The sequence below is a fragment of the Vombatus ursinus genome, unplaced genomic scaffold (genome assembly GCF_900497805.2).
Source record: "Vombatus ursinus unplaced genomic scaffold, bare-nosed wombat genome assembly UNPS02015412.1, whole genome shotgun sequence".
Lineage (NCBI taxonomy): Eukaryota > Metazoa > Chordata > Mammalia > Diprotodontia > Vombatidae > Vombatus > Vombatus ursinus.
In genome coordinates this window covers 6,571-22,420 of record NW_020955190.1, presented here as the reverse complement: position 1 = coordinate 22,420, position 15,850 = coordinate 6,571, and the positions used below count along the sequence as shown (strand labels likewise).

The window sequence follows — 15,850 nt, the reverse complement described above, 5'->3', positions numbered from 1 at the left end:
AGCTGCCCCTTTATAAACAGTAGCTGATGAATAAATATGTTTGTAATATTTTATTGTTATTTACTGTACTTTTTATTTCTTTACTGTAGTTATGTCATCTCCATCTCTGACTGTGTCTCTCCATACATCTTTTTCTTATCTCTCTCCATTTGTGCCTTTTTCTTACCTTCCACCTGTATTTTTTCTTCTTTATTTGTCCCTCTTTCTTTCTTTACCCCATTTTTCCTCCCTCAACTGACCAAAATATAGCACTGATAAATAGTTTCTATCTTTTGTTTCGTTTGCTAAGTAGAGACGTTGGTCTCCCTTCTCAATTTTAAGACTGCATTAGTGGGCCACTGTACATTTCTCTCTCCAAAGTAAAATATTCAAAAGAAATAAAGAAATAGAAACAATATTTCTCTTACTGTAGATGGTTGGGAATTAAGAATTTGGATATTTGTTGTCAGTTCCAGTGGATTAAGTTCTACCAAGGAAGATGCTTTTATTTCTTTATTAATGTTTATCTGTTGCTCTTTAGCCTACTCATCATGTGTTCCTCTTCAAACTAACATTTTCCTAATGTAACTAAGATTTTTGCATTTGAAAATTTTTGTACTTTGATGTCCAAAGATGTGCCTTGTAAAATGTAAACTATATGTGACTTGAAAATTTTTGAATACTTTAGATGAAAATGCTTCATCTATAACTTTGAAATTAGAAGTAGGCCATGACAAGCAATAGGCTGGAATAATTCATAACCGTAGTAGTACATAAAAGTTGTTTATCGAAAACCAAGCTTCAAGAGATAAGAAAACACCAAAAATGCCCACTCCATCTCTTGCAGCTCTTCAAAGAAAATAGGTTTTTAGTCTTGAGAATTACATTTACACAAATAACATATGTACAAAGTTCCCCCAAACCCTTAAGACATTGTTTTAAAAAACATTTATCTATAAACAAAGTGCCCTTTCACTTTGGAAAATAATCATTTAATATTTATACATGCATAACCTTGGTGAACTGCTGATAAGAAGTCTGTAAAAAGGGAGAAAAGATATCAGTGTCTGTGGAAAAGGGCATGGAGACAAAAAACATTTTTGGAAATTTTTACCTGAGAACATGGACCACGACAAGTAGAAATTTAATTTGAAGTTTCAGTTTAATATCTATATTATAAAATGATATATGGATTTTAAAAATGTATATATTTAAATATGAATCTATTCAAACAATTCCCTAACCAAATACAGAAACTAAGACAACTTCCTCTTTTCATCAGACTGGGTCAGAGTGGCAGTCTGGAGAAAGTTATTGGTCATTTAGAACATATCTTTCAGAATAATGCAGTTCATGAGAACTGGGACTAATTGGAACGTAAATTGTGAAGAGATTGATTACACAGTGTATGTGAGAAACTTGGTGATGAGTCACTATGTGTACATAATGTAGTTAATTGTCTTTCCTGTTCAAAGTGTTTATATTTCCATTTCCAATAAATCTATCACTGCTTTCCCTATTTATTATACTTTTGGAACTGTGCATGAGTATAGACAACTATGAAAAAGCTACCTCATTTTCTATGACCCACTGAATTAGTTTTATTCAGCTATAGCAGATTTACCTCATCAGAAGTATTTAAGACAAAGACTCAATTACATAACTACTAGGCTATATTTATTGCCTTATTTAGTTTAAACATATGGTTTAAACTGTAATGTAATAAATATATTGAACTTCAGTTAGCATGTCACTGTGCTATCAAAATGTGAACTACAATCTTCTATCTTAACATGAGAGTAACCCTGCAGAAATAATTGTCCTAATTTACAAGTAAGCACACAAAGGCAGAGAAACTAAAAGGTCTTTGGGTTTTTTTGGGGGGGGGGAGTTATTCTAGGGTAACCAGAAGGTGTCACTGTGGAACAAAGTTGCCTGAAAACACTCACTCTTTTATTCCTTCTTCCAACAAAAAAAAAAAAGGGAGAGAAGCTGATTCTTTCCAAATCACACCTTTCTCCTACCATTTGGCTGCCCAGTGGCACAACCTTTCCTTTGGATCTCACTTTATTCCCCACCCAGTTGTCTTTCACTGAAAATTTAAAGTCTTGCCTAATAGATCTCTAATTTGAGCAGCCACACCCCATACAGTTCACTTTCTAGTCCAAGAACAAAATGACCTTGGGATCCCTTTCTCTGCTAGGTTAGGAAGTTTATATAAGACAAAAAGTTATTAATAAAATAACAACTCAGAGCCCCCATTTAGGAAAACGTTTAATTTCTGGCAGAGATTTAGACCTCTGACTTATTTAAATTTTATGATTTTCCCAGCTAACCTCTGTTTTTCTCTATTGCCCTTTATTCTACGTGCACTAAGTATAGAGATATGTAATACACAGAATTCATTATTGCACGTGGAATTTTATATGAAACAAGGATCAAGATAAATAAACAGCTTAAGCAACTAGTAGAAAAGATCATATATAAATACTTGTTAGTAAACAGGCATAGGGAGTGGAATTTATGGAGAGATCCTTTTGGAGCTTTCCTCAGTTCTTACAGTGGTGATTGTAGACTGCAGGCAGCATCAGTCTGCATATTCCCAGATGGGTGCAGGGACCAGAAAGGTTCTTTGACATTGCCTCCTCAGCTGCCATCCACTCCTTTCTCTGCCACAGCTCAGCTCTCTACTTTCTTTCCCTGATCACCCATCATGATCACCCCTCTGCTGTCAACTGCTTGATTCTCTCTCAATACTATGACAAAATGTCTATCCAATCGTCTTCCAACTGACTTTAGGGAGTCTTTGTCACCAGCCTGTCACAGACAGTCTACTCTTTTCAAAATTCTCAGGCCAAGACTGGTTTGCCCACCCCTACCACCCTCACCCCCCAGCTAAAAGATCACAGTAGTTTAGTCTCTCTCAGAGCTATACATATACATATGTATATAGATGATATATAAAGTGTTGTCCTTAACTCCATCCCTGACCAACCTGAAAGTATCCATGATTTCACTTGAAAAAAGGTAAACTACATCTGCGCTTAATTGTAGCCTTCTGGGGGTGGGGGTGGGAATGAGCGGAAGATGGAAAAAAGAACAAAATAAAATGTGCACAGCAGAGAACAAAAGAAAACTTACAAGGAAACAAAGAAAAGATGGACAGCACTCAACACAATGTGTAGTACTTATTATATAGGCTTTCTTGAAGTGGAAATTTACTGCTGTGTATTTTGAGTCCTCTTTTATGTTCTGCTATGCACATGACACGCTTTTTTTTCTCTTTTCTTATTTTGTATTTAAGTTTCAATATTTAAGTTTATGAGTTTCTTTTTCTTTTCTCTATTGTATATTTAAGTCTAAAAGAAAAAAAAAGAAAAAAGGTAACCTAACTTTATGAAGATGTGGAAAAGAATTTTAGACCTTGGGTTATTTCTATTTTAGGGTTATTTGGTTTTATTTGGTTTGTGTGGTTTCTTCATTGTACAATGTTGCCTTTTCTCCATAAGGAAAGACGTATACAATAGCTATGCTACAGCTGTTTCATACAAAGAACTTGAGAAAAGAGAAATAAGAAACCTAGTACACATTGAGGTTCTAAAGAAACCATCACTGTTTTAGTTCTTACAATATTTCTAATATTTGTAATATCAAACTTTCATCTAGAAGCAATGACTGTCTAGGACATCCAATTCACTCCTTATTTACTCACATGTATTTTTGAGTCCTCCAAAGAGAGGATTATTGATTATAGATCATAAGTTATTGATTATCAAATTTGGATTACTGATTTTGGATTGTCAATGAATCTTTGGAAACTGCATTATTGAATTATTTAAATCATTATTGAATATTATTCATATTATTGAATCTTTATTGAAATTGCATAATTATTCAATACTTATTTTTCCTCATAGACAATTATTTTCCTTATGGTACAGTACAAATTATAAACTGACTGCCATTCTCCAAAGTTTCTTGACCCACGTGCCAGTCATATAATATTGAGAAAAGGGTAAAAATAATGAAATAGCAGATTACCTTTACACTTTCATGTATGAAAAGTTTTTCAATTGTTGTAAAACATTGATATTGTATATTAAAGACTTTCATTCCCAAGCTTAAAATCTCCATGCCAAAACATTGAGGAGAGATACCCTCCCCACTTTGAAGATTTTTGGAAAAGGACCTCATTAGGTGCCTCAGACTACCAGAAATGCTACTAAATGGTGGGACCTTCCACTTCGGATTCCTTACTTAAAAGATTCTGTTCTCTCTAGAGCTTAACATTAATCCAGACAAGCAGAGTGCTTGTTAGAGTAATTTTTTCCCTATCTGAGAAAAGAAAAAAAAATAGAGACAGTCTTGAAGTCATCAAGACCATTTTTGCTAATCTTAACAGATCCTTTTCTGATTTTGAGTGAGCACCTATTACTTCTTTGTGAAATCTCACAGTCATTGTTTTATTTTTTACAAATGTTAATTTGAAATTTGCTTTGAAATATTATCATTAATTATATGCTTTATGTAATGTGAATTTAGTTAGGGTAATGCTAGTCACACTAAAGGAAAAGGTTTTAAAGCATTTAAAACACTTTATGTGATCATTTGTTATAAAAGATGTTTTCAATATTACATTATCATGTATTATATTGCAACTGTAAAACAATCCCAAACTCTTCCTCAACTTTATGGTGTGGCTTCTATTTACCATCATCTTTCAGATATTGCTGATAGCGGCTTAGCGATCATACCTACAAATTCTTTTAATACCCAAGAATATTGGGCCAGGTGACTTGAATTCATCATAGGCAACTAGGTGCTTTCTTATTATTTCCCTACTTATCTTGGAGGCCTTGTTAGCCATTTTTGTTCTGTCATTTCCTCTACAAAAGTCATTCTCCTTGGCAGAGAAAACTAGCAAAATATGAACTCGGCAGCTCTTCCTGCACTGTTTTCAGTTATCATCATCCTATCCATCCCAAGCAGAAATCCTATCCTTTCTTCAATCTTTCTATTTCTCCCAATATAACTTAAAAAAAAAAACCCACAAAAGTATTTGTTGTTCTTAAATTCCCTCACCAGCCTCAGCTCATTCTGAGCTTTAGCTCTCTTGACACTATTTTCTTTTTTTTCTTTTTCTTTTTTTTTTTTTTTAGGCAATTGGGATTAAGTAACTTGCCCAGGGTCACACAGCTGGTAAGTGTCAAGTGTTTGGTCTGAGGTCGCATTTGAACTCAGGTTCCTCCTGACTTCAGGGCCGGTGCTCTATCCACTGTGCCACCTAACTGCCCCACTTGACTCTATTTTCATAGGACCTTTCCACATTCTTATAATTATCTTCTTTCCTCTGGCCTTGCTTCCATCTTCTATACATTTCTCTTCAAAATCTAAGTTGGTTTGTGAGTTCCTGGTGTGTATCTACATACACATTTCTCTTCATATATTTCTCATTTTTTCTCTTAATTAGAATTATTTCCCCTTGTGTCTTCAGAATATTATTCTTGAATAAAGCCCCTCCTGCACTGACTTCTCCTTGTAGAATTCCCTTGTAGTTCATTGTGATTCTATATATCCTTCCTTTGAACCTTTTGAAATCTGCTTTCCCAAAATCTAGGGTGTATGTCACCCTGTGTCTGAATTTCCTCTTCTTCTGTATCATCAACTCTAGGACAGAATGGTTACTTCCCCCTAGGGTTCCTGTGATTTTTCACTAACAAGGAGAGGACCTAGTTTCTGGGGGGGGGGGGGTGAAAATTATCATTAAGTCAAAATGTGTTAGCTGTTCTACTCTTAGCAGAGAGAAAGCTCCAGCAGATGTCTGGATGATTGAAGTCTCCTGAACCTAACAAAATAATTGGAATCGTGCAATAAATTTTTACTTCTCTGGTACTCTATTACTTACTTAGACTTTAATAGTAAAATGCAGTGGGTTCTCTTTTATTGTAAGATCATCTACAGGCAAAAACTGATGATATTTGATCATACTGTAGGCATGAATTTTGTCCCAGATTTCACTAGTCTGGAACAGCACACTTTAGAAAATCTAACTTACTGTGAGCATCATTATGTATTTCTAATGATGTCACTTTACACCTTACAACAGCTGAAGACTTTAGTCAGCGCCATCCTTGAATAGATCCCTTGCCCCACACCTATATGGGACATTAGGAAATCCCCTTAACCTCAACTGATGCTACTTCTTACTCTTACTATGCTATCCAGAGACAGTGTGGAATGCTTAATAAACTTGGACTAGGACTACTTGGTTTGAGTACCCACATTTTCATTTATAAGCTGTATGCCCTGGGGAAGTCATTTAACTTCTCTGAGACTCTGTTCTTCATCTGTAAAATGGAGATAATAATCCTTGCCCTGCTTACCTCTTGGGATTGTAGTAAGAAGCAAATGAACATGTTGTAAGCATAACATAGCTGTATGCATGTAAATTATTGTTAACCTAAGAGATTCATTCTTTTGATTAGGGAGGCAGGATAGTACAATGGAAAGAATAATGGATTTGTAGTTAGTGAATCTGGCTTCAAGGCTTGGCTCTGCTGCCTTATTACCGAGTGACCTTGGACAAGTAATTTAATCTTTCTGTGTCTCAGTTTCCTCATTTGTAAAGTGAAGGTAGGGTAGTTAAACCTCAAGATTCTAGCTCTAAATCTATAGTCCCATGTTTAAGGAATTAAAATCTTCAAGAGTTCTTTGCTAAAATACGCTGACCATATATTATATCTCACTCTGCCAGCTTACGAGGCATGTTAAGAGGCAGGGTGTGGAAGAATTATATTATATGATTTATCACTCTCACAAACAACTAGAGTTCACCACAGGGAGGGCTGATATATAGAGCTATTATCAGCTATTAACCCTGAGTAGAAGAAATAACTTATTCATCTTTGTAATTTTTGCTGTGCTTTGCACATAAGAGGCACTCAAATATTTGTTCTGATTTTTTCTTTAAAAAAAATCATATATTGAGCAGCTAGCACATGCAAAGCACTACACTAGGTACTGAGGATACAAGGATAAAGAGATGTGGTCCCTGCCTTCAAAGAACTTAGTAGGGAGAAGGGAGAATGTTGTTTAATGAATGATTTTTGGTTCAGTTCAGCAAACATTCAGTGAATGAATGAGATCCTTTCTGGGGACAACTAGGTGAGAGCTGTATAGCAAAGGAATGTGTCATAGAAAAATTGGCTTGGGAGTTGGATAGAAGAGAAAGAGATAAATCCTGAGTTTGGAGCATCATAGTAGGAGCCATGGGTAGCCAGGGAGCAACCCTGGGTGCAGTGGTGGGGGAGCAAGGCATAAAACAGGAGAGGAACATTGAAAGGAGGTATGAAGCTTCTTGGCCTATTTCACATGTTAGCCAAGGGTCAGTCTAGGATTTAGCATTTTCTTCTTGACTCTGCCTTCACCCCTAGAGAGAGGGTGGAAGGCAGGCACATAGACAAAGCCTGAGTCACTTCTTTGGGGAAAAAAAAGCAAATGGCAGGTTTCCCCATGACCTGATTCCAGCTAAGAGTAAACAAATGACATGTTCCTATATCCAGTGGCTATTAACTCTGAGAGGAAAAGAACAGGTGTCCACCAACACCAGAGAATAGGATCACAGTTGCCTACCCATGCTACCTCTCCAGGGGTGTATGTAATAGCAGCCTACTCACCCACTGGCAATAGGCAAAGTTTAAAAAAAAAAAACAGCTGTTGGCCACCCTGCTGGCGCCAGAGGGAGTAAGGCATCTTCTTCACAAACTGCTGGCAATAGGGGTAAAGGATAGCTGGATACTTATCCTCATTGGCAAAGGGCATGGAGAAGGATAATACAAAGAGCAGCTGTACTGCTTGGATTTGGCACAACAATTACTTTTGATGGGCAAAAAGCCGGCCTCATTAATCCAACGAAGCAGGGTACAGACAAGGGATGCACTGTGCCTAGAATATCTCCCTCCAAGTTGTTTCAGATGAAGGCCTGGTGCCCTTTTAATGGTAGATGCTATTTCCAAAAACAAGAAATCAGAAAAACCACATAATGGACCAGTAGGCTCACATTATATGCACCCTGTCATGGGTTTCTCTGAATTTATCAGATTGGCCAGCTGTTCAGCTGTGTCCTGGCTAAGTTCATGGGATGAAGAGAGACCTAAGTCATTGTCATTATCCCTCCATCCAAAAGGATCAAAATCAGTATGAAAGGAAAACTCTGATGATCTGATAGGCAAAGAGACCTCCCCTTCTCTCCACTACACCTAGCCCTGGTATTCACCTACATTACTTTTGGCCTCATGTGATGTTCTATCTTGCCCTACTGAGAAAATCACTGAACACAGACATCCTACTTCTCTTTCCACCCAGTTCTAAGCACCAGGGAGGAAAGCATAATCAGGTACGGTATTTCCTGTGCCTATGTTTGTCTTGTATCTGCAACAATGATAAGGTTGCAAGAGGCACTCAGGGAACATCTATTTTGCTAAGGATGGAACTTCCTGATATGAAGGTTCCTGCCGGAGAGCTCACTCAACTAGTCACTAGGTTCCTGAGCCGTGGATGATGAGAGTGTATTGAGGAGCTGTCTTATGTTGTGTCATTGCCATAAACAGCCACAACACATACCACAAGGAGGGTGAGAAGTCTGCAGGCTTATCTCTGAAATGGTTACACATATCACTAAACAACCAGGAAGGCAGTCAAAATGACCTGGCCTGTTTCTTTTTTAAGTTACTCATCAGTCCCTAGACTCATCTGACCCAAGTATAAGCAAGAACAGAAATCAGACATCAGGTTGGAAGGAAGTGTGAATGTAAAAGAGAAGCCAAGTCAAACTCTGCTTGGTTCTTTTAATAACAAGCTATGCTGTGTGGGAGTAAGGCAAAGGGACAGCTGCCACATGTGGACACCAATTGTGCCGGGTGAGCAGGCAGCATCTGAGGGACTTTTCTACCCTCAGATACCTCACGGCAGGCAGAGTTAGTACTTTCACAGTGACACTCCCCATCCTGTCAGGAACCTGAAAAGGGTATGAGAGGGCAAGAAGTCAGTCCAGTTAATCCGTGAGGAGGGCTTGATAATGGAGTGAGTAGAAATTGATCTATCCATATAACAACTCTTTCCCCAACTTTCCTACTACTAGTCCTGGAAACTGTAAAGAATTTCTCTGGAACTTTGTGCTAAAACCAACTTTCTCTGGGATAAAACTTCATTCAGTGGCAAGACAAAAAGACTACTTCTCTTATTTTCCATGATTTACATTGCTCTATTTAGTAACCCTTTTAATGTTTGCTAATTAGTTCCAGTAACAGGAGTGGAAATTATTTCTTCTGAGAAACTCAGTTATATTACTAAGCTGTTAAGGGATTTGTATCCTGTTGGAGGCAGGACATCCCCAGTCCTTGATTCTCATATGTTCCCCTCCCTGATAATTTCATATGTTTTCTACAGTTGCACAAAAGGGCATTGCAAAATTTAGGAACAGATAGCATTTTTCATTTAGTAAGAATCCTGTGGAATGTAGATGGAGTGGAAACAGTAGTCCAGGAGAAGAACGGCATTTCAGGAGGGATTCAGCCTGGTGCTTGGATATCAAGGAGAGAAGGTGCTGGCCATGGCACTGGGAAAGAGGCTGAGGAGCTGGCTTACGGCTCGGCGTTGTGTTTGATCAGGTACCCATTAAAGGTGATGTAGGTATCAAACTCATCACTGAAGATGGCATTCTCCCGCTCCCCCTTGAAGAGCCGTACCCACACCTCATCCTGCTCCTGAAGCTCCAACATCAGGCTCTGGCTCTGCATGATGCTTCGGTCGCTCACCTGGGCATAAAGTATCACCACCTCAGCATCATTCTTCATGATGTGGAGATAAGTCTCCTTCTGATTCCAAGTGTGCACATTGAGGCTGAAGAAGTAGATGCCCGGCACGTAGCAGTAGAATTTCCCTGTGAACATGTTGAAGTGACTGTAGAGGTTAACAAATTCCATGTCAAAAATCAGCGTCTGGTAGTAATCGTTGCTGTGCAAGGGCTTCTTCCGTCCCACTGAGAAGGCGGCGTAGTGGTTCTTACATCGATCCCCAGGAGCCCCCATTGTGCCCTTCTGTCCCTTTGGTCCTACATGGCCCCTGGCACCTATTGATCCTGTTTTGCCATATTTCCCTTGGAGGCCTCGCTCTCCTCTGTCACCTTTTTCACCTAAAAGAGATATAAAAAAAAACATATAGCATTAACTGGTCTACCCCTTTGTTGTCATCCCAGGAATCAGGCTTCAGTCTCTGTTCCCTCATACTCTCAGCACCTGACCAACGGTTCCCAGACTAATTCTTCATTCATGGGCCAACCTGAAAATTCTAACTTCTACTTTGGTTGTCCCAACTTTATTTTTCATATCCTGGGCACAGGGATGACTTGATTCCCAAATAATCCATTCAAACAGCATCAACCCCAAGGAACTTTCTATTTTGATCCAGACCCAACATTTTTTTTTCTTGAAATCCCTGGCAAGGAAAAAGGGAACATGTGGGTTTGTCCAAAAGCAGCAGTTTCAGTGACCAAGCCCATGGCTCACTTTAAGCGAATTAACTGCAGATGTCGGAGCTCCAGGATCCAGCCTCCTCACCACAAAATCCAGGTCACATGTGTTCCCAGTTAGATTTTGCAGTGTTGTGCAAGGTTATCTGATGCTCGCAGTATTGTGGCGTTCAGGTGGCATTTCAGAAAACAGGCTGGGGAGCACCAAACCTCAAAACAAAGAACAAAGAAACTTGCAGTCAAGAATGCAAGTATGGGGAGAAGAGACCCAAACTGTCTCTATGCCTTGTTATTCTGCTCTGTATTATCCTAGGGATTCATCTCCTGACCCATATCCTGAAGAGGTAATCACAACCTTGCCTAGAATCTCAAAAGTAGGGGAGGAATTTCCTTCTCTCCCCTCTAGGCAAGAAGTTATCATGGCCTCATAGCCCAACCTGCCCCAGAAGAATTTATTCAACTCCCTCCTAATTAGAGTATTCGTGCTCAGCTACAGGGAGTAATCTCCTATAATCATTTTTGAAGCAGTCAAAGAACAACACCATCTCTCTCACCTTTTAAGATAGTGATATTGATCTGAGGCATTGGCATTGGCATTGGCATTGGCTGGTACATGGGGTTGCCAGAGTCACAACAGTGTAAACATTTCGAGTGAGAGGGCTGCTCTTCCAGGCTGGGGTTGTTCTTTTCATGATGATCTTCAACCCTGAAGGAGAAAGGATTACAGAAAAGAAAATGAGACCTTCTAACTAAGGAGTCACCTCTTTCAGTTGAATAACTTCCACACGATTGAAAGGAGAATTGGATTTTGAATCAGAGAACCTGGTATCAAATCCTAGTTTTGCCAGTGTATAATCTTGGACAAATCACTTAATCTCTCTGGACCTTGGTTTCCTCTGCTATGAAAAAGAGAGTTGGACTAGATGACTTCAAGGTTCCTTCCAGCTCTAAATCTATGATTCTGTGAGAGCTTAAAATATGATCCCAGTGGCTATTCACCCTCCTAGCTTCTATGCTGAAGGAGTGCCTAGTCTTTTTCCAAAGAAGAATCAGTGAGTTTAAATTCTATGCATACCACCCTGTTTCCCCCCAACACCCACCAAAAAAATATTTGGAAGGGATCCTTTACCCTTTATTAACCAACCACATTCAATTCAACAAATGTTCATCAAGCGTCTATTTATTACCATGCAAGTCATTGTATTAATCTTTGTTAATTAGAAAATAATTAATGAAAGATGCAAGATTGTGTAGGTGCTATTTACACCAATGATGGATCAACATGTAAAGAGATCAGGTCTCATCAACCCATCAACAAGCATTTATTAAGTATCTAATATATGTCAGGCACTCTGCTAGATGATACAGCTACAAAGATGAAAATGAATCTGTTTGGGACTGGGAAATGTCTTGAGGGATGATCTAATACAACCCCCTCATTTTAAAGATTAGGAAACTGAGTCCCAGAGAGGTAAGGTCACAGATAGTAGATGGCAATTTGGATATTGAAACCAGGACTTTTGACTGGACATCTGGTACTCTTACCACTATGCAACTAATAGCACAACAATAATGCATATCAACATGGCCATCAATAAGTTAAGGACTTGTGATCTTGTCCAAACACCAGCATAGGTCACATCCCTTCTATATTGTAAAGCTTGTCAGATTCATTGCATCTAGACTCAGCCTGACTACTGTTGTTGTTGAATCGCTTCAGTCATGTCTGACTCTTTGTAACCCCATTTGGGATTTTCCTGGCAAAGATACCGAAGTGGTTTGCCATTTCCTTCTCCATCTCATTTTACAGATGAGGAAACTAAGGCAAACAGGATTAAGTGAGTTGCCCAGGGTCACACAGCTAGTAAGTGTCTGAGGTTGGATTTGTATTCAGGTCTAAGTGACTCCAGAACTAGTGCTCTATCCACTGTGCCACCTCGCTGCCCACCATGTGGCTAGAGTTACATAGAGTTACATTACTCACAGAGCAAGTAACTTGCCCATGGTCACCCAGCTAGTCAGTTTCAGAGGCTAGATCTTAAATCCTGGTTTTCCTGATTCAAAGTTTATCCACTGTAGCACAATGCCTCTTATTAATTAACAGGATAAATCTAAGTTGCATAGAACACCTTTATTTATATGAAAATAATAATAGTCAAATATAAAATAAAATAAATTTGTGGCCTGGTTCCTCACCTGTCCCATATGAAGGTTATTTTAAAAAATTATCTACAAGACCTCTTTCAGTTCTAACCTTCTATACTCTACTGTAATGTTAACATGTTGAAATTGGATAGAACAGAAAAATCACTAGGACTATAAGGCAACAGTTTCATGCTACCATCTAGTGGTGTCTTGTTGAATTGCACCGGGATATCTTGAGTCCAGGACAACTTTTGACTAGGCGCTCTGGATCACACAGCTGGTGCTACATAGACTGGGAAATAGTGGTCTCATTAGGCTTAAAGTTTTAGACTAGAATTACATAAGGCTCACACAAGTGAAGTGATCTGCCCATGGTTACTTAGTTTGTCATATTATTGTGTCTAGACCCAACCTAACTCTCTTAATTCTAGATTTTTTTTCTATCTAAAATAGAAAATTAAGTCCAGAGGTTGCCCATATAGTTCCACTCTGCTGCTTTGCTCTCAACCCAGCTCGGGTCCCCTTTCCTATGTCCTCAAAACAGAGTTAAGGAACAAGTGAGTTCAGTTTTCAAGACAACTAAGAGGTAAAAGAAATGAGGTAACAATTTCAACATAGGCTTTTTTTTTTAGTCTTACAAGGAACTCAATGTACTTTATAAATATTATCACAACACCCCAGATAGGTTAGAGTCTACACACCCAGGGCAAGATAGATTCCAAGTTTTTTCCATGGAACAGCCTTCTCTGATCTTGCTGACTTAATAAGAAAATACAAGTCATAACAGAACAAGAGGGAAAAAAAGTGGTCCAGTGAAAAAATTAAAGATTTAGAGTCTGAGGACCTGGGTTCTAAGTCTCCCTCTGCCTCCATACTACCTGTGCAAGGTTAGGCAAGTTGATCTTTGGGCCTTAATTTCATCTATAAAATGAGGGGGTTGGACCAGAACTTCTAGTCCTAAATGTATGATTCCATGATGTATCCTATGATTCTTCTCCACTAGAATCATAGGATTCAGGACTAAAAGGGACCTTAAAGGTCAACCAACCCTTTCTTTCTACAGGTGAGGAAACTGAGTCACTGAAAAGTTAAGTGACTTGTCCAAAGTCAGACAGATAAATTAGCAGTGGAAACAGGACTTATCTTATGCATCCCCACATTCCTCTACATGTTGGAAGAAGGCTAAGACTATTCAGTTTTTTTTTAATTAACTCAACCATTTATTAAGTACTTGTGCTAGATAGACAATGAAAATATAAAAGATGAATAGGATACAGATCATGCTCTCAATGAACTTACACTCTAAGAGTAGGGAAAGATGTGCACTTATATAGATAGTTATAATACAAGTACCATGGTATAAAGGACAGAGTATTTGTATTGAAGTCAGGAAGGCCTGTGTTCAAATATGAAAAAAAATGTTATAGACATTGCTGATCTTCATCAAAGGAAATTTCTGTACTGGTAGTTAGCTATGTGCATCCAGACTAAAAGATTGTTCACTTTCAAGATAATGCAACTGAGTCACTAACCAGAATGTTCTGCAGATTGTAATCTAACAGAAATGCTAGGCTTAGAACCCAGGAATCTTGTCTTGTTAGCCAAGAGCTTTAGACATAGTAGTTAAGTGATAAGTTTGTGAAGCTGGGAGACCCCACATCAACCAATTAACCAATGATTAAGGGCTCACATTCATAAAATCATCGGATTGAGAATTCATAAAAGCTCATTTTGATCAAAGCGGTCCAATTCCTCTGATTTTACAAGGGAAGAAGTGAGATTCTAGAGAATAAATAACTCCCAAGGTTATAAGGTAGTCAATGGGAGAGTCAGGATTTGAATCCAGGTCCAGGACTCTTTTCATTATACCACACCACCAGGACAAATAGCTCACATAGTCCCAACTCGCATGCCTTATACCAATGCCCCCAATGTCTCACTTTTCAGTGTGATCCGGCAATGGTGATGGTAGGGCCTCCACCTTAACCTCTTCCTGAGTCTCCTCCTGGTCCTTCTGAGGTTGCTGCTTTTGTGATGCCCTGCCCAATGCTGTGTCACACCAGAGGAGTGTCAGCAGCAGGAAGGATCCAGAAATGAATCCCAATTTGCGGGAGCCAATCATTTTTCCTGGCTCTAGGATAGAAAGAGAAAGAGACACACAAGGAAGGTTAGAGAGACAGAACCGTTGCAGATGAAACAATAACTGAGGTGCCTACCTCTTATCTACAGCTACGGGAAATGCCTCTGCTGGGGCTCATTTTGATCTTATAAATTATAATGATAAAAACTACAACCTGAGATCTGAGACCATCTGTTTGAGGCTGGAGAGATGGGAACTGACTGGCTAATTGCTTAGAGTAATAGTCACTGCCCTGACAGGCTCCTCCCAAAACCTTGAAGAATGAGAAAAATGGAAATTCACATTTAGAGCTCCATTAACCGTTGCTATCCCAGTTATTAGACACCCAGTTATTTAGAGGAAGCCAGATATGATGGAATGAGCACTAGACCAGGAGCCAGATGGTTTGGGTTTGAAACATTGCTCCATGAGTCATGGAGTTGTATGAAGAGTAAGCTACCTCAAGTTTCTAAGCCATGTTTCCTCATCTGTAAAATGGAGATAACAATCCTTGCATCACCAACTCACAGGGCTGTTGCAAATATAAAAAGAAGTACAGGGTAACCCCCAATCTGCTGAACTGGGGCTGGGCATGCATGGCTCCATGGACAGACATGTGCTCTGGCTCAGTGCTGAAGGATATGGTTAACAAGCAGCTTCTAGTAGTCTTTGTGTGTCCCTGTGATTAAGTGAAGATGGCTGACAATTGAGACAGGAAGAATTACCCTCACTAGGCTCTAAGAGCAATTTAAAAAAAAAAAAAAAAGCAAAGACAAAATTCTGCTTTCTGCTCTTTTTGGCTATTCCTTGGATTTCCATTAGGGAGAGGTAGGATTTCCCTCCCCTGCCCATGGCATGCAATAATGACAGCATACACACACAGTAGCAAGAGCATGGACTTGCTTATATGAGCCTGAGACTGGAACTGAGGTTTCTAGCTCCCTCTTCCTTTTCGTATTTCTTTCCCTGAGCCTGGGCCACTGAAGGGCAGTCCTGAGAAAGGGTCATTTCCAGCCCTGTCAGGTAACCTTCTTGGGTTTCTGTTGAATAATTGAAAGGTTGGGACCTGGCTGTGCAGT

At 39.0% G+C, this 15,850-nt stretch overlaps 1 protein-coding gene across 1 annotated transcript; it reads right to left on the bottom strand.

Moving 5' to 3' along the window:
• Positions 1 to 9,242: 9,242 nt before the first annotated feature.
• On the bottom strand, positions 9,243 to 14,855 carry LOC114032289 (complement C1q tumor necrosis factor-related protein 1-like; the record flags this gene model as incomplete). The annotated part of the gene is made up of 3 exons (XM_027847540.1): positions 9,243 to 10,171; positions 11,062 to 11,213; positions 14,593 to 14,855. Coding segments are annotated over 3 exons (966 nt in total), but the record flags the coding sequence as incomplete, so codon positions are not given.
• Between the last annotated feature and the right edge of the window lie 995 nt (positions 14,856 to 15,850).